The sequence below is a fragment of the Sphaerodactylus townsendi genome, linkage group LG04 (genome assembly GCF_021028975.2).
Source record: "Sphaerodactylus townsendi isolate TG3544 linkage group LG04, MPM_Stown_v2.3, whole genome shotgun sequence".
Taxonomy (NCBI): Eukaryota; Metazoa; Chordata; class Lepidosauria; order Squamata; family Sphaerodactylidae; genus Sphaerodactylus; species Sphaerodactylus townsendi.
This window is the reverse complement of record NC_059428.1, coordinates 40790038-40816030: the sequence shown is the minus strand read 5'-3', so window position 1 is coordinate 40816030 and position 25993 is coordinate 40790038. Positions and strand designations below refer to the sequence as shown.

The following is a 25993-nucleotide window of genomic DNA, read 5'->3' as shown; positions in this document are numbered from 1 at the left end:
AGAGAGATTTAATAAATCAATTATTTTTTAACATCCATGTATCATCCATTATAGTAAGATGAGTACAGTAAATATATAGTAAGAACCAATCTCAGCAGCTTTCATTATTTATTTTATCTTACAAAATTTCTATCCCACTAAGTTAGAATATATAATTAGCATATGTAATTAGCATCCTTCCTCTTTCCTACTTACTTCAGTAAGACCGAAATATTGGATTTGAAAGCACAAGCTATTAGTTCTTCCTTTCTTTCTACATCTATATGGGGTGACCTAGATAAAAGACAAAAAACCGAGATGAACATATTTACACAATTAGTTAGGACTCTGTGAATTTCAGTAGTAAAACTGTCTAGAAAGTATGGACTTGGCATTCAATTACCCCTGTATGCTTACAATGCTTACAACCGCAGATGCTGCTATCAGATATCCATGTACCACTAAATATTAATATTAATACTAAATATTAATATTAAATATTAATTTACCATGCTGGTTTATTTAACTCATGTAGGAGCTATTTTTGAAGATATGCAGACATGCATAAGAGAATCTTAGGCGCTCAGAGGACTCCCACTGAAAATCATTGGGACCGTCCAATGCTTTTCAGTGGGAATCCTCTGAGCCGCTAAGATTCTCTTAAGCGTGTCTGCATATCTCCAAAATAAAAAATAAAAAAGCAGGAAAACTATATATTGCTAGAACTGGCACAACCAGCTAAGTACAACTATGTACTTTTTAGGTTAAAAGGTGCCCAGGATCAGAGCCTGAAAAACAACCCTCCTGAGGCAACCTTCAGCAAATTGTGGCAGGGAGAATTCCTTCAGTTGCACACAAAATGTGGTGCACAAGCGGAGGGTGAAGCTGACCAGAGAGCAAAACAGTTAGGTGCCTTTGATGTCTGGAAAGTACACTGATGCCTTTGCTGTCTGGAAAGCACACTGAAAGCCACCTCTTTTTAGCCACCTGCACCTAGGTGCAGGTGAAAAGAGGCAGTCACTTCTTTTTAAGACATCCCACAGAACTATTTTTGTGCAGCGCAGGATGGAACATTGATTACTTTCTTTCAAAGTAGATAAGGGTGACTCCCAACAGCTGGCAGATAGGCAAAGCAGAATAAAGGTTAAATCTGACCTAGGAAAGTTCAGGGCGAACCATGATAAGCAGGTACAATCAGAAAGGTGTGGATGTACCACTGAACCAATTAACACCTGTAAAGTACAGACTTGGTAAAATGTCAGCACCTATTGTGAGTAATATATATGAAGCTATCATTAAAATGTGGGAAGCAAATAATATTGAACCTGGAGAACTGTTGGTCTCTACAAACTTCCATTTTAATTCTGCTAGTAAAGGTTAACACAGCTACCCACCTGGATAGTTTACCTGGGTAGCTACACTAGGAAGCAGTAATGGAACAAAATTCAAGCCCAGTAGCTACTTGTTAAAAAAACTTTTTAAATTTTCAATTGATAGAAATTAATATAACAGAAAAAGAAAACCATCTTGCCATCGTTACAACTCTAAACTCTATGACAATATTTAAACAATTACTAATATTGGCTATTTTTATATAAATTCTAATAATCCAAAATAGATTAATAAAAACAATAATTGATTACAACGATAAATTTCTATAGAGTTTTTTTTCACAAAATATGAATCATATTGGCAAACTACAATCATCAATATATTCATCCATTCATCTATTCCGTTTTCACCCATTTTCAATTATCCTACATCATAACAATGACTGGTAATCCATCTTCAGCAATATTCTTCACATTTCATCATTATTATTATTTTTAAGAATAATATGAGTAAAACATTTTCCATTTGTCTTGAAATTCTTCGATTTGTCCCTTATTCACAAAGTTCATTAATTTTGCCATTGCTGCATGTTCCACGACTTTATGAGCCCAATTCTCTTGGCTAGGAAATTCTTCTAACTTCCATTTTGTCACAAATACTACTCTGGCCAGTGTTATCAAATATCAGAAAAGTTCTGAGATTTTTGGAATGTTTTTTGGTGGTATGCCTAATAATATAGCCTTGGTGTCCATAACAACAAAATTAAATTTATTTCTGTGTGAATCTTTCCAATTTTTAAAAATTTTCTGTATATCCACCACATATGGTAAAAAGAGCCATCTGCTTCTTTACATTTCCAGCATTTCCCCTTATAGTTCTCATACATCTTCTTGCTATTCTTTGGGGTGATGCATCACCAATAAAACATCTGGTATGAATTTTCTCCTAATGTTTGTGAGGCTATAAATTTGATCCCTGTTGTCCATAGGATTTCCCATTGTTGAAAAAAAATATGTCTTCTTCAAAGTTTTGCACCCATTTGACCATCAATGTTTTAACCAGCTCTATTTCTGAATCAAACTGAAGTAATAATTATAGATTTGTCGTAATAAATGTTCATTTTGCTCCGTGATCACCTTTTCAAATTCCATCAGTTCCTTTATTACACTTCTTGTTGTAAAACTTTTCTTTCTTAATCTTGAAGCTAGTTGAAAATATAATAGCTACTATACTTTTTTGCCCTCTTCCTTTATTTTATTTTTTTGCCGACGCCTAATCTTTCCCTGAGCATCTATCATATCTCCATGTTACCAAATTGGTATTTTTCATCATAATCTTGTCATAATAAGCTATAGGTGACATTAGCAAAGATATTGAAGTACTTATTCTTTTTCATTCAGTTTTCGAAATTTTACGTAATCCATCATTTGGAACTTATTTCTTTTCATAACTAATTTTTCTGTCCATAAACAATTATGTAGTGCTTCTTCCAAATGTATGGTTTCTAATTTTATTACTCTGTGGTTTGAGTTTCTATTCCAATCCACGATCTGAACCAAACTGTCTGATAGCATAATTTAATATTAGGTACTTTTAGACCTCATCTCTTTTTCTCAACTTGTTACATTTTAAATCTAATTAAGTCCAGTAGCACCTTAAAGAACAACAAATTTTTCCAGATCACTCCTTCTGGACACACAAAAGTCTATAGCCTGGAAAATGTTGTTGGTCTCTGTGGTGCTACTGTACTTGAATTCTGTCCTACCCACATGGAATTATGACCATTGGACATTCCCCTACAGAAACTCCCCAACTGGCCATGCTGGCAGGGGCTGATGGGAATTGTAGTCCATGAACATCTGGAGTGCCATAGGTTCGCCACCATGGAAAGATGCACATTTCCTTTTTTGCATTGTAATTATTTCTTTGATATACCCTGTTGAGAAATGGCTTTTTTATTTATTCGCAAAATTAAACCCTGCCCTTTTACCCTTTTTAGTTGACCGAGTTCCCCAAAATGGGTTCTATTTAGAACCTGTGTCAAAACAGAAACCCTTTTGGGAACTAAGCTAACTTTCGATTTCAGCTAACTTTCAACAGAGAGGATCAAACAAATCACACAGTAAAAGGTCAAGAACAAGGAGAAAAAAGGCGGAGCTGACAGTAGAGAAAAATTAGTCAAAGTCAGACTGTAAATTGTTGCATTTGCAACTATTTCTGCCTACTCAATATATAATAAGGACAGGGGGGTTTTTTAAATAAAAAAAGCCCCACAGATTTCATTCTATGGGCTTTATAAGCTACTGAACCTGCTGGCGAATGACGAAAAGCACTGGCTGCAGAATTTTACAGCATTTATTAGTTTGATCAACTACCTCACTGTTAGATCTAATGTCATCATTAAACCATTGAGTTCCTACCAGGAAAACTATCCGGCTAAAACAATGATAACACTACAAACCAGAGAAAAAGCCCATAAACAGAATGTGGGCAGAGTTCTTTCAAAAATGGGCAGGACAAAGCTTGCAGACGAAACGACACCATCTACCCAGAGGAAACACAGGAACAATCCTGCAAAATCATGCTTGCATTCAGGCAACGGCACTGAGCTGTAAGAGCGCCAGCAGATCTTCATTCTCTTTCCACTACATGCATACTACGTGATTTCTATCTTACATTCATTTTAAAATACAGGAGTGCTTTTTCAGAGGGGAGAACAGTATAGGGAGATTGAGGCTCATTCCACACATGCAGAATAATGCACTTTCAAACTGCTTTCAGAGCTCTTTGAAGCTGTGCGGAATAGCAAAATCCACTTGCAAACAGTTGTGAAAGTGGTTTGAAAACGCATTATTTTGCATGTGCGGAAGGGGCCTAAGGGAGAGGGAGGAAGAGATTACTCTTTCCTCTCTAGCTGCTTCTTGCTGGAAAAAACATTTTGGGGATGACAGTGAAAAAATGGGTGAAAAAAGGATTAAAGAGCTTCTCTCTCTGCATGCTTCTCTCATATGTGAAAAACCTACTCCATTGATTACAATTGCAAAAGAAAACATTTCTTAAAACAAATGCAAAAAAAATAAGGTTTTGTTTGACAGTATGTGTACAAAGTGCTCCAGAGCTCTGTATTGCAACATACAATTGCAAGAATATTTCATATACTCAGACGTATTTGTAGGAAAACTCTGTAGAGAAAAGTTAATATATAGATTAACAAGATGTTGAAATTACCAATTGTCATTTGTCCTCCATAGATTGCAGTGCAGGATAATAGACATCACACCAGCAGCCAGGATAATCACTAGTAAGAGCCGTCTCATGGCTGACAGGCCTGAAACACAAGTTTAAAAATGAAACACTGATTTAGTTATGTCTATATGCTTCATTTAGATACATGCATAGTGAAAGTGATCCATAGAATCTGTCATTTATCAAGATACCAAGATTTTTTCTGGATTTTCAAGATACAAACTAGTTGGCTAGGTTCCTTTTGGCTTTTTTTAACAGCTAATGGTGATTACCACTAATACAATATGACTTGCTTTCTGTTTGTTACTTTTATGGTTTGTTTTTTTATTGGTATTGTATTTGCGAGCTGCCTCAAGAAACTCTATCTGAACTTTCAATATAAAATGTTCTAAATAAATATTAAGTAAACGGTGAGTTAATAGGTTTTTTCCTAAGTCAAGGACAAGCGTTGCCATGAATAGGCCATTGCAGCTAAAGAAATTTTATCAAGGCAGCATCAAACTGTAATGATGGTTTGTCACAATTTCTAAACTATAGTCTATGGCTTTCTTATCTACTAACCAGGGCTCATTCCGCACATGCAGAATAATGCACTTTCAAACTGCTTTCAGTGCTCTTTGAAGCTGTGCGGAATGGCAAAATCCACTTGCAAACAGTTGTGAAAGTGGTTTCAAAATGCATTATTTTGCATGTGCGGAAGGGGCCCAGGATTCCTAACCAGTTTGTTCCAGAACCCTGATATGTAAGCAAGAAACAAACCAGTTTGCAGCTGAAATGCAACAAAAATGTTTGTTGCAAGTCTTCATTTTTCAAGATGCACATGTGGTGAGGAAGAAGAAAGAAGGAGACAACCCAAGATATTCAAATCCTGCTCACACCCCCCCCCCCCAAATACCACTTCTTGCATCTCCAGAGATTTTGAAAATGAAGGCTGTGAAAAGCAGGGGGGTCTCAACTGGGTATAGTGCCATGGATTCTGGACTCCAAAGAAGTCATTTTCTCCAAGGGAACTGATCTCTGTAGTTGGGAGGGCAGCTCTAATTCTGGGAGAATTCCACACCCCATTTGAGTGTTGACAACCTGCATTTGACTAGCCTGGCTATTTAAATCAAATACTGGAATAAAATATCCCAAATACAAGGGCTTAGAACTTTGGAGGACCCATTTCTCAATTTACTATCTAACTCAGTTTTCAATGGTCCATCCAGTCCAGGTTGTATTTTCTTTGCTAAAACACACATATCCCTGCTATTCCTGTGGCCTTGATAAACACTACTCAGCACTTTCTTTCTTAGGGTGCCTATTTTCTGTGCCGTGTACTTGATTGTACATCCCATTTAATGTGAATCTGCTTCAGCTGAATTTTAAAAAGTTTGGAACTTCATAACAAGTATGGAATATAGATTTATTGGGGGGGACTCTACTGAATGGGGGGGGGGGGTGGACTCTCAGCTGCCCTGAGTCCTCTGGAAGAATTGGCGGGGTATAAATGCAATAAATAAGTAAATAAGTAGACAGCTGAAATCAATGTAAACACAAGAGAACAAAAACAATGAAAAAAATCAACATTTCCTTTCTCAGAGGCTAAAATGGCAGTCAACTCCTGTAACAATGACATGCAAAAGGACGAGAGATCACTTGTGCCAGTTTAATGCAGCATTCATTAGTTCAACACAAATGATTGAATTAAAATTATGTTTTAAAAGTATAGTTGTGTTAGTCTTTGCCAAATAATAATTACATATAACGAAGCTGAATTACTGTACCTTTCTATGCATTTCTCCCAGCTGTTCGCTCAATGTACACTTTTGAATCCAATCAAAATTGTAAAAAAGTTCAAACCATTTTAGAAAGATGCTCTGGCACTGTATATAATATCGAGCAATTTATAGCACAGAGTTCAGATCTTTTCATCTATCTTGCGCCAGTAACTGAGGAAACGAACAGGAAGTTCTTCAAAACCAGATGGTTTCTTTAACAACAGGAAAGGATATTTGATAAGTCATTAACTTGGACCCAGCTAAGACTCTTTAAGCTAGAAAGAACTATTCTTTCTTGGAAAAGACCTGGGAGGATCTTAATCTACCTTTATCTTATAGCAAGCCTGTTGTTGTTGTTTTCCTGTTCCTCCCTGCTACTGATCACTTTTTACCAAACAGGAACACTGTGGCAACTTATTGTGACATATGCTTTCATTGGCTAGAGTGCATGTCTCAGAGGCAATACAAGTCTGCTGCCCACTATGATAACACCATACATCAGCGAAAAAATTACCCTAGTACAGTGGCCTTGCCAAGTCAATTTGCATTGCTGAGGCTTTCATGACATCCTGAAAGGGAATTCAACTCCACAAACCCTTCCAATTTTAGCCCCCCAACTACCCTGTGTAGTATTATATACCATGGCTGGCTAGGGTTACCAACCTACAGGTGGGGCCTGGAGATCTCCTGTCATTGTACTCTGCTGAACTCCCACCCCTCCTCAAACCTCATCCTCCACAGAACTGTACACAGTACTTCTAAATGTGGATTTACCCCAACATTTCACATTTGGCAATCATCTTCCACCTAAATTTGCAAGAGCTTGGATACCACTGTGACCATATCACTGTCCCAAAGGCCTACACAGCTGTGTATCACACCTGTCCCCACAGCCAAAAAGAACAGTGGTCACCAACAAAAGGAGAAGTTGTAGTATCAGGCTTCTACTCAGTACAGAAGCCACTGGGGCTACATGTTCTTTTCTGGTAGAAAGTCTAGTAGGGCAGGCAGAAATTTAACCAGTGATTTTCCCCCCTGTCCTAAGGAGGAAGTGATAGGCCAAACTAAATGCTCTAAAAATGTGACTGTAAACTAAGTTATACTCTTCAAAGTTTATTGAAGTAAATGGGGTTAGAAGGGTTTAACAGTGTGATCCTAAGAAGAATTCTACCCTTAGAATTCCACTGACATAGAAGGGTATAATGTGTTTAGGACTACACTAGTAATCAAGTAACAGCTATCAGTGCTACTTGTTTATCATCATCATCACTATAATGGCAAAAATAATTTATTAAAACATTTATATCCCACCTTTCCTCTTAGCTCAAGGCAGAGAGTGGACTGTGCAAATATCATAAGCAGTAAAACTCCGAAGTAGGAGTTTCTATATACCTGTAGTCTCTGTAGATATACTTAAAAATGTGGCTGTGTATTTTTTTTAGAGCCTGGTAAGTATGACATTGTGGAATAAGGAAGGAAGGAAGGAAGGAAGGAAGGAAGGAAGGAAGGAAGGAAGGAAGGAAGGAAGGAAGGAAGGAAGGAAGGAAGGAAGGAAGGAAGGAAGGAAGGAAGGAAGGAAGGAAGGAGCTGCACTGGCTAGGTCTCTGGAGAGGCAGCGGATAAATAATTCACAAAAGAAAAAAGATTCAGTTGTCACAATATTTCCATGGCTGGCTGATCTGGGTATTTCCCTCTTTACCAAGTTGCTAAACAAGATATGGAAGTTTTAGATAAGCACAGACAGCTTTTTTTCCCTAGGAATGATTGAGACAACACAAAAGAAACTTGACTACAGTTGTCTCAAATGAGCAGCTAAAGAGAGGAAATAATAAGAAATCAATATGTCACATGCATATTTTCAGTTCTTTTCTTGGTTAAAAACAGAGAAATGTGATAAGCCAGTATCTGACATTCTTGATGCCAGTTCTCTGCATTACCCATTCTTAAGTAGAATTTTTTTCTTTCTTTTTTTGCAGCTGGCATTTGTAAGTAGAGAATCATGAGAACAGTCAACAGGAATCTATTCTGATTTACTTGTGATAGTATATAAAGCTGTTAAGCAAACTCTAATAAAGCACTGTAAACCAGCCCCCCAGTTGGTAAGAGAAGAGGCTAAATGGGGCATTATGTCAGTCACCTTCATGACCATCTCACCCCATATGTCCCAGGTAGGCCTCTGCGATCGGCAGAGGCAAATTTACTGGTGGCCCCCAGCCCCTCCATGATGCGGCTGGCCTCTACCCGGGCCAGGGCTTTTACGGCCCTGGCCCCTGCCTGGTGGAACACTCTTCCATCAGAGATTCAGGCCCTGCAGGATCTTGGTGAATTCCGCAGGGCCTGTAAAACAGTTTTATTCACTAGGGCCTTTGGTGAGGCCAGCCACGGATTCCCCCTCTAGGATGCTCTTGTGCTGCGTGCCACACCATCATTGGCACGCCTGATATACTATCTAATCAGCACTGTCCCTTCCTGGCCTTGGGATCAGGTGCCTTATTATAATATTGCTGCTGCTGTGTTTTTATGGTTATAGCTTTGTAAATTGTTTTAAATTAACTTAGTATGTGTAAAATATTGTTTTTAGCCTGCTGTGTTTAATGTTATTATGTATTGTTGTTGCAGGCCTGCTGTATGCCGCCCAGAGCCCTTCAGGGATGGGCGGGTTAAAATCTAATAAAGAAAGAAAGAAAGAAAGAAAGAAAGAAAGAAAGAAAGAAAGAAAGAAAGAAAGAAAGAAAGAAAACAGAAAGAAACAGAGCTAACGAGAGCGAGCAATCCAGCGAGCTTGACATGACGAATCGAACTGAAGGGCCACTATGAAGCCAGGAGAATGCTTTAAATTTGTATTTTTCATCAATGCATAACCCCCTAGAATAGGAAATCTAAAATATATCTAAAAGTAGCCACCGTCTTTTCACTTCTTAAAATTGGGGGGGGGGGCGCTGTACACAGTTTGAGGGAAGCCAAGTTTGGCAGTACTTAATATTTATGCTTAATATCAAAGACAATATTTTCAAAGGCCAGACCACAACGCTGGGGTTTTCCTAGATCTGCTAACTGCTTCTAGGTAGTCAGTGGCTTTTTCCGTACAAATTTGTAAAATGTTATCTATCTATCTATCTATCTATCTATCTATCTATCTATCTATCTATCTATCTATCTATCTATCTATCTATCTATCTATCTATCTATCTATCTATCTATCTATCTATCTATCAGATTTCATATACCACCCCATCCCCAAAGGGCTCTGGGTGGTGTTTTTTTTTGTTCACATTCACCCCCTTAAAACAATTTCTGGCCACCATTTTGTGATTATTCCTTTCTTCTTTTTTGTGTTAAATCAATGCTTTAGTGCTTCACAGCATTCTCCACTCTTTGTGCACTTGATGCTTTGAAGATTCCCCTCCCACGAAACAAAAGAACAAACAGCTAAATGCTGCAAATAAACAGGTGAGGGGGAACTGAATAAGCTCAGAAAATGGCACGTAGGAGGAAGTTCAGGGAAGCAGAGAAACGTGGGAAACATAGTAAATAGATCACACAGCAGTTCAGGGACGTACCACCCACAGGGACATATGGGGACATATGGCCACCATTTGGTCATGTGGGGGGCAGAAAATTGCCCCCCACTAGCCTGGGCTGTCCCTGCGCCCTCCCACCTCTCTCAAAGGGGCAAGAAAAGGAAGTGGCTGCAGGGAGGACCTGAGCCCAGAGAGGCGGTAGAGAGACCGCCCACCTTCAGGGCTCTCCCAGACATGCTGGGGAGGGAGGGGTCGCAAACGTGTGCAGAGGGCAGGGTACGCCATCGGAGGGCACCTTGAGTATGTGCAGAGTTCAATTCCCGAGTTCGGTTGAATGCACGTGGATGCAAGGAAGGGGGGCATAGAGGAGAGGAAAGACTCCAGCCATTCGACTCGCAGCTGCTCTGCCTCGCCTGTGGGTCGCTTGCCAGCCAGCATGGGACCTCAGGACAGGAAGGAGTCATGCTGCCCTGACAGGAGCCCCCCCCCCATGCCCTGGGCAGAGTGGGAGGCCCCACCTGTTCCACAGGTGCCAAGGCGGAAGCGTTTCCCTCCCCCACGCCCCACACCAGAAGGGAAGACCCGAAGGAAAACTCCCCTTTCACTCACCTGTTGAGAACTGGCAGCTGCCCCTCTGCTGCTCCTCAGGCCTGGCTGGGATCACCCCTGAGTGACTCCATTCCAGAGGGGGGCACAGGGAGGGGACCTCTGCATCTGCCTCTTTTCCCCCACCTCTCCCTGCCTGTTCAGGCCTACCTACCTGGCTGGGCCAGAGGCATATCTAGGGAAAATGGAGCCCGGGGTGGGGTGGGGACAGAAAACTCAGATTTAGCCCCTGGTTCCATTTCCCCTAGAAACGTCTCTGCAGCAGCTGAAGACATTTTCAAAACATTTCAGCCAGACAATCACTTTAAATGGGGATTTATTTAAAATGTTTTGAGGCTGGAAATAAAACATACAGGGCTGAAATTTCAGGGACTGAACTTGATGGCCTTTGGGATCTCTTCCAGCTCTATGATTCTATGAGAAAACAATGCAGAACTCCATGAAGGAAACATTTTATTTCCTGCCTCAAAACATTCCAAATGAATTGTGTGGAAAATCCCAGTCACTGGCTGAACTTTTAACCAGTTTTGAAGCTGTGCTGCTTTATGAGTTAGGGAGATGCGGCCATAGCTATTCATACATAAGTCACATAGAAAACTCTACAGAAGTGGCTTCCTGAAAAGTGGTTATAAACTGCAACTAGTTCAGAATGCAACAAGCAGGCTGCAAACAGCACATTGTGTGTGTGTGTGATGTCAAGTTGCAGCTAACTTATGGCAACCCTTTAGAGTTTTCAAGGCCAGACTCATTTGGAGGTGTTTTGCCACTACTTGCCTCTGCATAGGCAGAAAGCATTCTGAGAGAACTGTGACTGGCCAAAGGTCACCCAGGAAGCTTCATGTTGGAGGAATGTGAAATCAAACCCGCCTCTCCAGAGTAGTGTGTGTCCCATTGCTCTTAATCACTACACCACGGTGGCTCCCATAAATAGTACATTACTCCTATTTTATTTTTTTCCCACTGGTTGCAAGTTAAGTTTCCAGGACTAATTGAAAATTCTAGGAACTATTTTGACAGTGCAATCCAAAGAACACTTTCCCGGGACTAAACCAGGAGTCTAAGTAGACCTGCTTAAGGTTATACTGCAGTATACCCTTCAGCATCTCAAAAATTTTCTTCTGCCATATATGCTTGATAAGTTATGTAGGCAATTTTCAAAGATTTTCATCCATATACCCCCATTATCCAAAATACGAGAAGTCAGGCCTTCTTGGCAGCAGCCCCAGAATTATGAAGTGCTTTTTTTTGGCCCTTCCTGGCATTTTATCACTATCTAATAAAGATGGGCCCCTTTGAGAGGGCCTTTGGCCTAATAAAGTTGAAAAACTTGTTACTGATTATGCTCTGGAACTATTGTTTTGAGCAGTAGCTTGTGAGACCTGTAAAACAGCTTTTAATGTATGAGTCTGGCTGGTTTTATATAATCGGATGATTTACTTTGGAGGTATCATATTACTGAGCATTATTTGGTTTTATATGGATTTAAATTAACTCAACGAGGCTCTGGCTACATATGGAATGATGAGCTATAAATGTTTTCAATAATCTTTCTCCCATCTACATGCATACACGGCACACACTTCTGAATGTCTGTGCAGCCTTTACATTTATAATGTTTTGGTAAATATTTCAGGTGCTGCTCCTTTGAATGCTCCTTTGAGAAAGAGTCAACCCACTCTATGCACCTCCTTAGACTTGCCAGTCTTCAGGATCAGTGTGAGTATGGGTTTCCCAAGGCAACCCTGAATGAGTGTTGGTTACATAGCAGTACTTCAGAACTTGAAATTACACATGAATGTTTCCAAACATGAAGAAATGTTATAGCAGCTAACAGACTAAGAGCCTGCAGTCTGCATCTGACCTAAGCTACAAACTCACTTAACAGCAAGCTGTTCTGTCAGAACACACCACTAAGGTAATTCAAGGATAATAAAACCTTCAACAAGATAAACATGAGAAGCATTTTGAACGTTTGAAAAAGGTACACAATATTAAGCTGCTAATGTTCAAAATTATAAGTCCACTCCAGAAATAAGCTTTAAATTATTTTAAATTAGTTTTAATTACATGGATAGAAATTGATACTTTAAACATATATCATATAGTTTGTGAGTCTTTAGCATCCATGTTCTTAAGTGTTGCTCTTTCTAGTGCTTGAGTTTTTAAAAATTCAGCTGCACTATCTTCTAAAAACAAACAAACTGATTTTACAGTATGGGAGCCAGAAGCAAGGAATTATTGTTGGTGGAAAGTGCTATCAAGTCGCAGCATGCTTAAGGGCAACCCCATAGAGTTTCCAAGGGGAAAGATGTTCAGAGGTGGTTTGCCATTGCCTCCCTCTGCATAGCAAACCCAGACATCCTTGGTAGTTTTCCTTCTAAATACTAACCAGAGCTGATCCTGACAAATTTCTGAGATCTTACAAGATTGGGCTAATTTGGGCAATCCAGATCAGGGCAACAATAGCTAGGATTAACATTAAAAACAGTGAAGGGCACTTCTCTTAGCCATCCAGGGTCACTATGTTGATGCCGGCAATGGCACACCACTTCTGTTTGTCACTTTGAAGACTCAATGGAATCACTGCATGTCAGCTGTGGCTTGACAGCACTTCCCACCACTACCAACAGCACTCTTCCACTGAGCTTCCAGATTGTCTGTAGTGTCAAAATCATACTCAGAAATGCTTACAGTTCTAGAAATGCCAGCTCATCTAAATTATGCTGATAGCCTTCCAACTAGCTCTGCTCCATACAACAGTGGTTAGCATGGCTTTTTCTTCTATCTCCAACCACAAGCTACTTACAATCCAGAACTCATAAGATACAGATCTTCTGGCCCTTTTTTCTTCCTCTTTTGTCTCTACTGTCACCTGTTTTTCCAAGGGACATAGATAACTTCCCAGAGTCCACAAAGGAAAACATCCAAGGTTAATCAATACAGGAAAAAGCCTCTTTTTAAACACATGCATGTGTATGTTGTTGGGTTTTTCTTCCTTTTTTCCTAAGATATTTGGACACCTGCCTTTTTCTTGCTGAGATTTACCACATTCTAAGCAGTATTTCTATCAGATCCAGGAAGTGTGTAGTATTCAAATTCTGCATCAAAAGCTTGGCCTTTACACTTACTTTGGATATCCCTGAGTCACACTTAGTCATATTTTCACAGATATCCATCTTTCTTGCTACTCTGTGACAAAAAAGGATCAAAGTGGAAATTAGCATTCAGCTGTTGCATCAAGCACAGACAAGCTATTTGCTGGAAATGTTTTTTACAGGAAGGGAAGGCTGAATGGCATACCCTGATCATATCAGATCTCAGGTGCCAAGTACCGTCAGCACTTGGAATGAAGATAGACTCTGAGGAAAGCAATGGCAAACCACCTCTGCTTCTCAGTTGCCTTGAAATAACCTTGCTACAGTCACCATAAGTCAGCTGAGCTTTGACAACACTTTACACACACACTAAATTCAGGAGGGGCAGACTTTTCTGCACTCAAAATTTACCAGACGTGTTAACTAAATATTAATACTGAAAATAAATGCTTAGGTAAGGATGTGACATTGTTATCCAGACCACTGCATCAACATTACAACATTATTGTAGTGCTGAAGGTAAGTTTACAACATGGTTTTTATAACAACTCTAGAATCATTTAACACCCCTTATTTTTAGAGCTTTTTTGTTTTTAATGGGGGGTACACCTATCCTTTAAGCAAAATTTTAGGTGGACAGGGAAGAGAGTTAAACTGGTACAATCTGTACTCTTACTGCAGGAAAACACTTGGAGCAGGAGTGGCTTAGACTATAGAAAAACAGAAAACACTTGTATTTTTAGTACTCAATGAACTAAATTGCTTGCGAAAAGATGCCACTCTCCCTTTTTTAAAAAAAATCTCCTACCCCCCTCGCCAACCCCCCCCCCCCGAAAGCAGGAAACTGTCTTACAATGAGAAGCAGTGGAAAAATTTGGAAATTCTGAAATAGAATGTCAAATTAGAACACTCAGGCATTTGCAAAACGCTACCAAGCCATGCTTACGATAGGTTCCTTCCCAAAGAAAAAAATAAATGCAAACCCCTGAAATGTAATAGTAGTAGTAGCACTTAAATAGCAAAGTAGTAGTAGTAGTAGTTAAATAGTAAATAGTAGTAGTAGTAGTACTTAAATAGTAAAGTGATGGGGGGTGGGGTGGGAATAAGTCTGAGTTCTCAGTTCAGTTGACTGATTAGTTAAGAATCTTTTCCAGTGCAAAGCACTCTCAGATGAGGAAAGCTTAAAGCAAAGATACTCTGGCACAGACACCACTGATGCCATTGGTGTAAACCTGGCACCACTGAACCAATGCAAGAACCACAAATGAGCAGTACAGTGAAAACGCTTGGGGAGAATCAGGACTTAGCACTCTAAACCCTCTCAACCCACATCCCACTGCTAGCACTGGTGCGATGTTACACTGCCCAAGATGGTGGTATGATGTGTAAAACATTGCCACTGCAAATGAAAAAAAATGTGCCAGTCCCCAATCTGCTGACTTCTCACTATGCTGTGGGTGCAGCTTAGCATAGTGACTAAATCTCCAGCCAACCATCACTCGCCTAAGCAGTGTATAAAGTCCAGCAAGGGCACCTGATACAGAATTATGTTGTTCTGCCTGTGTGATGTAGTGTTTAGAGCAGGGGTCCCCAAACTTTTTAAACAGGGGGCCAGTTCACTGTCCCTCAGACTGTTGGAGGGCCGGACTAAAAAAAACTATGAACAAATTCCTATGCACAAATGATTGTAAAATGTTTGATTTCACCTTTCAGCCTTTCTGTCATGGTCTATTTTTAGAACAGTGACCAAAGTATGTCAAGTACAGGGTGGGCTCCAAATATTGTTGGGGAGGCTGTGGAATACCTTCCCCTGTAAAAAAAAAAAAAGCAGAACTTTCCCAATGAAGCATTCCATCTAACCCAGGATCAGGTATCTTCCTGGGTTATTTCCTCCCTAGCAGCCAGCGAGCGATTCACCAGCCTGGCTGATGCCAATGGGAGTGAGGCAGAACAGAAAGCCTGAGAGCAACACATGGAGTAGCTGAGAGGGAAGGGCAGAGCAGGCGTTGCCACATGTAAAGTTTCCAACTCTGGGTCAGAAAATTCATGGACATTTGGGGGTGCCATCATGTAATTGCAATCAACAGCCGTTGGAGCCAGTTCCTCCTCTCCCTCGAGCCCCCACTGCACATGAATGGAGCCATCGCCGCCATGCCTGGCGGGCCGGATAAATGCCTTCAGGGGGCCACATTTGGCCCCCGGGCCGTAGTTTGGGGACCCCTGGTTTAGAATGTCAACTTGGGAGATCCAGGTACAAATCCCTACTCTACCATGGATGCTCACTGGGGTGACCTTGGACCAGGCTCTCACTGTCAGCCTAATCCACTTCACAAGGTTGCTGTGAGGATAAAATGAAGGAGAGAAGGATGTTGTTCCAAACTTCTTTAGGTCCTAATAAGAAAAACGGGGTATAAATATAAATGAATGAATAACAAATGAGAACATGCACACACAGGTAGACTTTAATGGGAACTCAAGAAATCCAGAACCCTGCAATTTATAAAAGCATTATGACAACATATTGTTCATCCCAAAGGCACCTGGTGAACTCCCAAAGGCGAGTAGCAGACTGCTGGACTAGATGGACTCTGGTCTGATCCAGCAGGCTTGTTCTAATGTTCTTATCCCTCATTCAGGCTCACCAACTCAGGACTCCAAATGGAGAAACTAGTACAATGCACCCCACACTGGTAAACAAAGGAGTGTTTGGGTGCTGTGTGGTTTCCGGGCTGTATGGCCTTGTTCTAGCAGCATTCTCTCCTGACGTTTCGCCTGCATCTGTGGCTGGCATCTTCAGAGGATCCTGAAGATGTGTTGTTTACCAAAGGAGTGTTGCTTACCAAATGTGAACAGTTACAAAAGTTCCCTCCTCTCACTGTGTATTAGCGCAATAACCCTTCCTCCTTTGAGCATTTCTAGCTGTGTCTTCCGCTCAGGGGGCTCATGTGAGTATGCACAGATAGGCTACATTGCATGACTGCAGGTGGGCAGGTATGCCATGTCATAGTGAGTGGAGAAAACAGGGACAACTCATACTTTTCTGGTTACCTGCCACCACCTTGAACCGTTGATATTGCTGGCCAAACACAGCTCCATAGTACAAAAAAAAAATATCACAGACTAGATTTCCTATGCAAGGAAACTGTACAATATGTCTTCCAACAGGTGAATCCTATCATGCGGTAATTCCATAAGGAAGAAGGTGAAATATAGTAACTAGAAGAGCCCCTATACCACCACCTTTTCAAATCCACAGTTCACTTCATGTGCAGATTGCTTGAGCCCAGCTACTCTATCTTGGTACTGCAAAGGGGTACTTATTACTGTCCTTATCTCTTTTATAGGTAGCCTCCACCACAGGCAGAGACCTAGAACCCATTCTCAGTGAAAGGCCAACAATCCACTGAGTTACAATATGGCCAGCAGCTACCCAGGCCAGAGTGGCTCTAGCTACTTTGGTGAATGCTGTAGGCTAGCTCCCATGCCATTTTAAGCTGCTTAACAAGCAGTTCCTTGAAGAAGTTAGTGCAATAATACAAGGTGTACTTAACACCAGATTGGGTGATCTCCACCCACCCAACCACCCATTTTATTTTACAACTCTTAGATATTATATTGGAGTTTAATTACTGTAGGTATAAAGAGAACAAGAGAGTTGCCAACCTTATTTACCTGCCTTGCATTCAAGAGTCCATTCCTGAAACTCTCAGATCTGTATTGTTTTAATGAAGCTTGATAAACAAAGGCCTATACTCACCACTTGCTTGTTATTAACCTCTGGGGTCCTATGTATGGGAGGGAGCTAAGTGGATTCTCTGAAGTCTGTATAGTTGTCTCTGGCAAGGCTTCCCTGGGTTGACAACCTCCCTGATAACTGCTGATGTATAGTACACCATGTATGATGGAGAGAGAAATAGGAGAACATAACAGCTGTAAAGGAAACCATAGCAATACCCCCAACATCCACCAATCACAGAGCAGCATGTCAGTTAGCCTTAAGAAAGCAGCCAATCAATGTGTGGTGTTGCCAGCATGGCTCCCTGATGTCACTATGACACCACCTACCAGAACACAACAGAAGGAACAGTGGCAAAACAGCATCTTTTACTATATGGTGGGCTCTGGTACGATTAACAGGAGTTCTGTAACTGCAACCCACCTGGGAACTCCGATATGGAAGTTTGGATCCACATATCTTTCTTCCATTAGGTGGAACGTTCCACGCAGATACCTCCAGAGCTTGCTTAGCAGATAAAACACCAATGGAAAGTCCATGGCCCATTCCAGAAGGTCAGGTCCTCTCTGCTGTCTATTTTAGAAACCCTTTGTCAGCTCTTTGGGGTTAGTTGAGTATTTGGGAGCATTTTCATCATGATTTAAAATTCTGGTTTCCATAGCAACACTACATCATCATCAGTGAGACACTAGTATCAAGGGCTCAGCATAGAACAGTTAACTATTTGTAACACTTTGAAGCACAGCATTGAACTCTGTAGCAAATTACAGTACAACACCTAATACAGACCCAGCTTGATAGACTATCATACAAACTGCTTCCTGCTTACCGGAGACAATGAAGTTTAGTACCATCCATCATATATCAATTAATAGTACTTTTAACAATGCATAATACCCAGAGGGTTACCCAAAATGTTTTTATGATACCTCCAACTAATAGAACGTTAGACATAGATCTCAGTCCTAGCCTTTACTGATGACCTTACACAGTTCACATGCTCAGTGACTTTTTCCCAAGTTTGTAATATGGGAAAATCAGATGGACCTACCTCAGAACTGAACTGAGATGATACATGAATTGTAAAGCCATTGCTGACCACCACCACCCTAAAATTGCTATATAAACTGAATTCCAGCAGTACATTGTGACTAAAGTTGTATGAAACTTTTTGGCATAATATTTCCACTTCTAAACAAATATACTAAGTGGCACAGTCAATGCCCGAATAGCATGAATTTTGCATTAATTATTTTAACACTGAGTCCCCTTTTACACACCCACATTCCCGTATCTTTTGCTTTTGGTCTCCTGAGTAGTTCTCCTACCCAACCATTGTAGTCAACTCTGAAAAGCCACATTCACCACTTAACTCTAGTAAATGAAATTAGAAGACTATGGACAATGCCAAGGAGAAAATTGTTTAAGCTACTTTCAAGATAGTGGTATGATGCTAATGGTGTACTTTGCTGCACAATTTGCTACTACATGCGTAGTTACAAAAGAGATACCAAGATATCCCCTGTGCCTGGGAATGCCTTATAAACAAAGACTCAATTACAGATGCAACATATACTATGGACAATGCCAAGGAGAAAATTGTTTAAGCTACTTTCAAGATAGTGGTATGATGCTAATGGTGTACTTTGCTGCACAATTTGCTACTACATGCGTAGTTACAAAAGAGATACCAAGATATCCCCTGTGCCTGGGAATGCCTTATAAACAAAGACTCAATTACAGATGCAACATATAAATGTGAATGCACCCATTTAAAAACAAACTTGTTTTCCTTACAAATGCCATTGTGGGGACCTCTGGTGGCACTAAGGCCCCTTCCACACATGCAGAATAGTGCATTTTCAATCCACTTTCAATGCACTTTGAAGATGTGGAATAGCAAAATCCACTTGCAAACAACTGTGAAAGTGGACTGAATGTGCATTATTCTGCATGTACGGAAGGGGCCTAGGAGCTGGTGTGGTGTGATAGTTAAGAGTGTCAGATCAGGATCAAGGAGATGCAGGTTGAAATCCCCCCTTGTAGCATGGAAGTTTACTGAATGACTTTGGGACAGTCACACTCTCTTTCTCTCAAACCAAGGCCGTTTCCGCACGGGCATTAAATGGCAGCCTGGAGACGGCAAAAACGCTGTCTCCAGGCCGCCATTTGCACAGGGGGCGCAGCTGCATCGCAGCTGCGCCGCCCTCGCGCCACCCGGCCGACCCAAAGCCGGCGTTTACCCAGAGCGCTGGGAAGCTCTCTTTTTGGGGAAACGCCACTGTGAAGCCGCTGCCGAGCAAACGGCAGCAGCTTCACGATGCCTCCCCCACCCGGCACTTACCTTGTCCCTGGGCCTCCGGTGCGTCGCCAAGGCCTGGGGACACGCCCCCCTGCCCTGCGCCACTGGAGCCACCGGTGCGTCGCCGGAGGCCCAGGGACACGCCGGGTCAGCCGGGCACCGGCGCTCCGCGGCGCCGGCTGTTTCCAGGACCGTCTGTGCGGACGGTCCCAGCATCGTCGGGTCAGCGCACAATGCGCCGACCTGGCCGTTTCCGCCTCCGTGTGGAAACGGCCTAACCTACCTCACAATGTGGTGGTTGTTCTCAAAGGGGGAAATTTTTAGGAGGAGATAATGATGCTGTAAGCTATTTTAGTTCCCACTAAAGAGAACCATGGGATATAAATATCTTATTTAATTAATAGGCTGCCCTTCTCCATGCGGGCCCAAGGTAGCTTACAACAACAATTGACAACACTAAGATCAACGAAACAAGATTATTCCATTGTACCACAGACTGACTAAAAATTTATAGGGCAACCAGAGCTTATATAAAATTGCTTTGTGGTCTGTTAGCAGTCCATTGTCTACCAATTGTCCATACTTATTTAGAGGTTTGGCATGCCAGGAGTTCATAACACATGGAAAATACTGTCTGTCATATAGGATGCCCATTAGATAAAGAGCAAGCAATGCAAAAGAAATATATTAAAAATTATTACAAGGCCCGTAGCAACAAAGTGCATAAATAGATCTTCAGAAAAGTGATGAGCCATTATTTAGTGCTTTAAGAATGTTATGGTGACAAACCAAACCACACGGTTTCTGAAGGATTTCTGTATATTAAAATGAGCTGCTGAAAACAAAGCAACATTCTGCAAAAATTATGCTGTATTTCAGGTGGGCAAGTCAGCTGCCTTTTCAGAAAGGTAATGATATCTAGAAGGATTAATAGGTTTTTTAAAAAACTGCTTTTTTATGACATGCTTCATATATCTTTGTACAGTGAGTCACCCTGATTCTTAAGAATCAGATAACGTTAGAGAATTTCAACACTCCCTTACAATGTGAAATTTGCCTGCAGTTGTTCTATTTCATACACAAGGTAGGAAATGGAGATTACCCACATGTTTCCAAAACAGGTGTATACCATTAGGCAATTGTTACATGTAGCTTAAACAGCCTTCGGATACTTCTCTCACTGGAAAAAAAAAATCCTTGATTTAATCAAAATTCTACCATTGCCCCATTCCAAACAAAAAATGTTCAGTATTGTTTTGAAGGGCATGCAGCTGTTCTCAACATCATATCTTATTAATGGCTCATTCCTGTAATCTTTACGACATCCTCACAAAGAACCAACTTTTAGGTTATTTTTAGGTATTCTTAAAGGGGGAAAAACCACCTTAAAAGTTAAGTTTGCAAGTAAGTTATGAATGTATGCCCCTTACACTATTTTTAGGCATTCCCAGATGTATTACAGTTCTACCCTCTAGCCTTCATATCCTGGTACAAGAGGAACTGGTGAGTACTAGATTGGGGGTGGGGAGGGGCAGTTTCCTTTCCTTCCAAATGATGAAGACAAGCAATACCAGGACAACTGTCATAATACCATCCCTGGGGGCCTATCCTGGATCCAGCAGTATAATTTGGCAACTCGTGGGTGGCTTGAGAGAGAGAGAGAGAGAGAGAGAGAGAGAGAGAGAGAGAGAGAGAGTTTTGGCATTCAGAACATCCCCCATGCAATTTGATACAGGAACAGCAGCAGACAGTGATAGATTTCTCCTCCTTAGATACACTTTCTATTATAGCTACTGTAGCTGCTTCTTCACAAAGTGCTGATATGTACTAAATTGTTAGCCATTAATGAAATGTATCTTCCAGGAATATCTGCATTTGCCTCACAGAGTGCTAGCTAGACCAATAAAATGCTAGCTACCCTAATAAAAATGTGAGCATGTTTGAAAAAAAGTGTTGAAAAATTAAGAGTCTGAGAGAAAGCTAGGTACAATATAATTTTTTTAAAAAACTCAAACAAATCTGGATCTGTGGCAAAATTTAGGAAATGCATCACTTTCAGGCAACGTTTTAAACTGTTTAGTATGCCAGCCCCTGAACTTCACAGAGGCCGTTTTCCCATGTTGCTGGTTCCATAAGTATTATGAGAAGCTAGACTGCTGCATTTAAAGAGGCCATATATTTATTTTCAACTGGTAAATGATAAAGGTACAACAAAATTAAAAGGGACAACATAACAATTACAGTGAGAAGAAAATTCATGGGGGTAATGTTAATAGTGTGGCTCATATTTTGGTGTCTGTACAAAAGACAACAAACAGAAGTAGAACCGCTGTTAACATGAGAACAGCAAGGAAAATAAAGTTGATTAAGCAGCAGAATCGGCAGGCCACTGTGCAAGTATCCTAAAAGCTAAATGCTTCTCTGCCATATCAGGAAATGTACTTATCTAATACATGAGCTATTTAAAGGGGGGGGGGGGTAATTGAAAACCTGCAAAACAGCTTTTTATGTAACCTTCCTTGCTCATATATTCTCACCCTCTTTCTGTAAACCGAACAGACATATGCAAACACTGTTAAAACAATGTCCCAACAACCCTCCCTCGTACACCACCCATCCCATACTATTCTCCATTACTAGAAGTTGGTGTAATCAAGATGATGCAACAGCCCCCTGCAACCATGAATAGGTGCCAGAAGTATAGGCAAAGTGTCTCAGTACATCAGATCTACATCACTTGTTGCAAGTTCTGAGTTAGGATCAAAGCACTCAAGCGCTGCCAAATACAAAATTTATCATTTTTTCATAAAGAAATCTTTCCCGCCCCCAGAATGACTACATGTTATAGGGTAACCTACCTGCAACAACTGTAGTCTACATAGATTCTTCAGATACATTCCATCTTAACCCCACAATCTCAAATCTGGATATGGTTCTTAAGCTGGCTCAGTTAATTATGACATTTTCCTTTTAATGACAGGCTTAGCATTTTGCAAAGAATGTGTTCAGAAGCTAGGTCCACTGTGCTGGTACCCTGAACAGAGAGGCATGTATGGAAATAGAGATGTGTTTGAAAGAAAGAAGGTGAAATTTTAATACTGCAAAGGTCATCTTATCTGTATGAATTACTGCAAAGTCAGCCCTCTTGTTATTTGGAATTGCATTTTTTAAAATTTTGTATTTTAGATGAATGTATACTTTTAGTATTGACCAATCTTGACCACTGGAAGAGATGTCAATAAAATAGCAAAGTCAGAGTCTGGCAGTGGTCAAATCAGGATCTGGAAATTCCAGCCTGCCAAGGGTGACCTTGGAGGCAGTCACTCTCCTTCAGCTTAACCTACCTCACAGTATTGTTGGGAGAACAAAGTGGGTTTTTTTGCTTAGTTCTATACCAGAATGGAGAGTCCAGTATGCAAAACCTGAGAGATAAATAAGGTTTTAATGTTTGAAGGTCAACCCAAAACCAATCCAGTGAGCGTATAACTTTATTTTAATTGAAATTATTATATACATTTGTGGCTTCATTCTTCTACTCTCTGCCACTCATGGCAAATCAGATTGCCCATGTAGTCTCTCAACAACTCCCAGAGATAATCTCCTGAAAAACAGTGATTACAAGTTCGAAACTGAGTTTGCTTAATATTGTATTAGCCATGGCATCCCTTCATTATTATTAATTTCATTAAACAATCTTTATAAATTGAAAATTTTCCACTTCACACTGCTTATCACAAGCCGAAAACATGCCAAAATAAATATCCTATTGACAGTAAAGAGAAAAACTGCACATTGTTCAATGATACACATTAGCTTGTCCTGAAGGTTACCATAAAATGTAATGTACAACTGCAACATAAAGTTAAGCATGCTTAAGACCGCAGATTTCTGTCCATGTTTGACTCTGACAAATAATATACATGTAATAAATATGTACCTCTTTGTTGCCAGTCCACCTATTCAGACAATGACTACAATACTGAGGGTTTTATATTTATCATGTATCAATGGAGCCAAACAAAATGCTTCTTGCTATTGAAGTCTTTTTGTTTACATTTCAAGACTTTCTGAATAAGCAGGACATTTTATGAAGTTACCTTTTGAAAATGTAAGTGTAGATAGAAATGCTAAACAGGTCTATTCAGAATCCTGTCCTGAATCTAGTCAATGGGGTTTGCTCCCAGGAAGGATTTCTTAGGATGGCACCATAACCCTTCCAAATATTCACATCCTTCTCTACCAGGAGGACAAGAAAAACATCAAGAGGTCACAGGGCATATAGTAACATAATCACATAGTATGCTGTATTTTCAAACACAGCACTTCATTTGGAATCCAAAGCCTGCATCACTGACGCTTTATGAGAGGCAGTAAACTGGGATGATTTAAGACATAAGAGTATGGCAGCATGGCACTGTCTTCACCTACAATATTAGTATTATACCACTGAGGTCAAAGTTTCAGTTACCCATAAAAGAGCCCTGTTTCTCTGCAATACACACGAGAAAAGAGTCTAGCCTCAACAGTAGTCATGCACTAGACTCTGCTTCTTGTGCTGTCCTTTGCATCTACTGGCATGCCAGCTTGTAGTTACAAATTCTCCCCCAATGTTGCTTCTTAATAGAAACAGGTCCTTGTAAAAAGTTGTCTTCAAATGCATTGTACATAGAAGTTCCACTAATGGTCTTCTTCCTAGGCCATGACCACCAAGCTCACGACTGCTTAACACACAGGTTGCCAATGTGGTGCCTGTGGGTGCCCATCAACACCAAGTGTTTTAGAAAGTGGGTGGGGGGCCTGGTGGGTTTTTTCCCAGAAAGGCTTCTGACTGGCCACTAGAGATCTGATTGGCCATGCATATTTGTTTTAAACTGTCACTTTGGCAGCAGCTGCCACAACAGCACAAAGCTGTGGTAGCCATTTTTTGGTTGGTTTTACCCTCTGCAGCAGCTGTCTCCTGGCAGCCATTTTGCAGCTGTGCTCACCACAATGTGTCAGATGTCCAAAGGTGCTTGCAGGCTCAGAAAGATTGGGAACCCCTGGCCTAAGCCACTGGAAAAAGGACATAAAAGGATAATCAAGAACGCCTCTCATATGAGGAAAGACTTTAGAGACAGAGAGGTCTGGGGGGAAAGATGACTAGGGAAGGAAATGATAGGGGTTTACAAATTATGCATGGAATGGAGAAAGTGGATAGAGAGAGTTTTATCTCCCATAATACTAGCACTCTCAGGAGCATCCAGTGAAGTTCATGAGTTAAGGACTGCCAAAAATAAAATATTCTTTATTCAAAAGGAAATTAAATGGTGGATTCACTGATGGTGAACATAGTGATGGACACAAGCATAGATGGTTTTAAAGTGGTAGTAGAGTCATGAAGGAAAGTTCTATCAAAGACAACTTCCACATTTAAAATTAGTAAATCTCTGCAACCCACTGCTTGGAGGCAACATTGGGTAAGGCCTTTTAGCCCCTATGCCTGTGAGGGAAGGGGCAGAATATATTATTATTATTGTAGATTTCACAGCTGCCAGATCTTTAGCTGGTTGTTGGCCTTCATTACAATTCGAGCCTCATCCAGAGGCCTAGGAAGTTGTAATGTATTGGCGTAGTATTCGTGCGGATCCTAGCAGGGCTGCCTTCTGAATTTGACAGATGTTAGTTTTGTCAATTCGAAGATGTTTCAAGTGCTGCCCTAGTGTTTTTTGATTATTATTATTATCATCATCATTAATAATAATAATAATAATAATAATAATAATAATAATAATTATTATTATTATTATTATTATTATTATTATTATTATTATTGTGACATTCCGCTACTATTGCACAAATCAGCTGAGGTCGTCCCAGTGGTAATTGGCTCCCTGGGTGCCATTCCGAAAACACTTGTGTGGCACTTGAAACATCTTCAAATCAACAAAATAAGAACGGATTCAGATTCAGAAGGCAGCCATGCTGGGATCCATACAAACACTACGCCAATACCATACAATATCCTAGGTCTCTGAGTAAGGCTCAAAATGTAATGAAAGGCTAACAACCAGCTTAAAACAAAATTTAACGACAACAAAAACAGCTTGATTGAGGGCTGATTGTGCCAGAAGGAATGACCTTCTATCGAACAGAGAGAGGAAAACAACAAAATAGTTAACTCCATTGAATACTCCCGCATGAGTGATAAAATTAAGAAAATCGTTTACAGGGATTGGCCAATTATATAAGAACTACCAAGGTGTGAGCAACCACCTTTATTGGGATACAGAAAAAAACAGATCGTTGGGAAACAATGTTATTAAGGCTGATGTTAGAAAACCTAAAACACAGTCCTTAGATTTTTCAGGCCATTACAGGTGTGGAACGTGCACGCTTACCGACTAGTGCAGGGGTCGGCAACCTTTACCACCCAATGA

The 25993-nt window shown here is 40.6% G+C and overlaps 1 protein-coding gene across 2 annotated transcripts in view; it reads right to left on the bottom strand.

Annotated features, from left to right (window-relative positions):
* ST3GAL6 (ST3 beta-galactoside alpha-2,3-sialyltransferase 6) overlaps positions 1-25993 on the bottom strand; it is a 69935-nt gene that overhangs the window by 30852 nt on the left and 13090 nt on the right. For both annotated transcript variants that reach the window (XM_048493961.1, XM_048493960.1), the window contains exons 2-3: positions 4540-4639; positions 196-273 (exon numbers count right to left, since the gene is read on the bottom strand). In XM_048493961.1, coding sequence (XP_048349918.1) covers positions 196-273; positions 4540-4628 — 167 coding nt within the window. In that variant the 5' untranslated portion in view covers positions 4629-4639. The remainder of the gene's footprint in view (positions 1-195; positions 274-4539; positions 4640-25993) is intronic.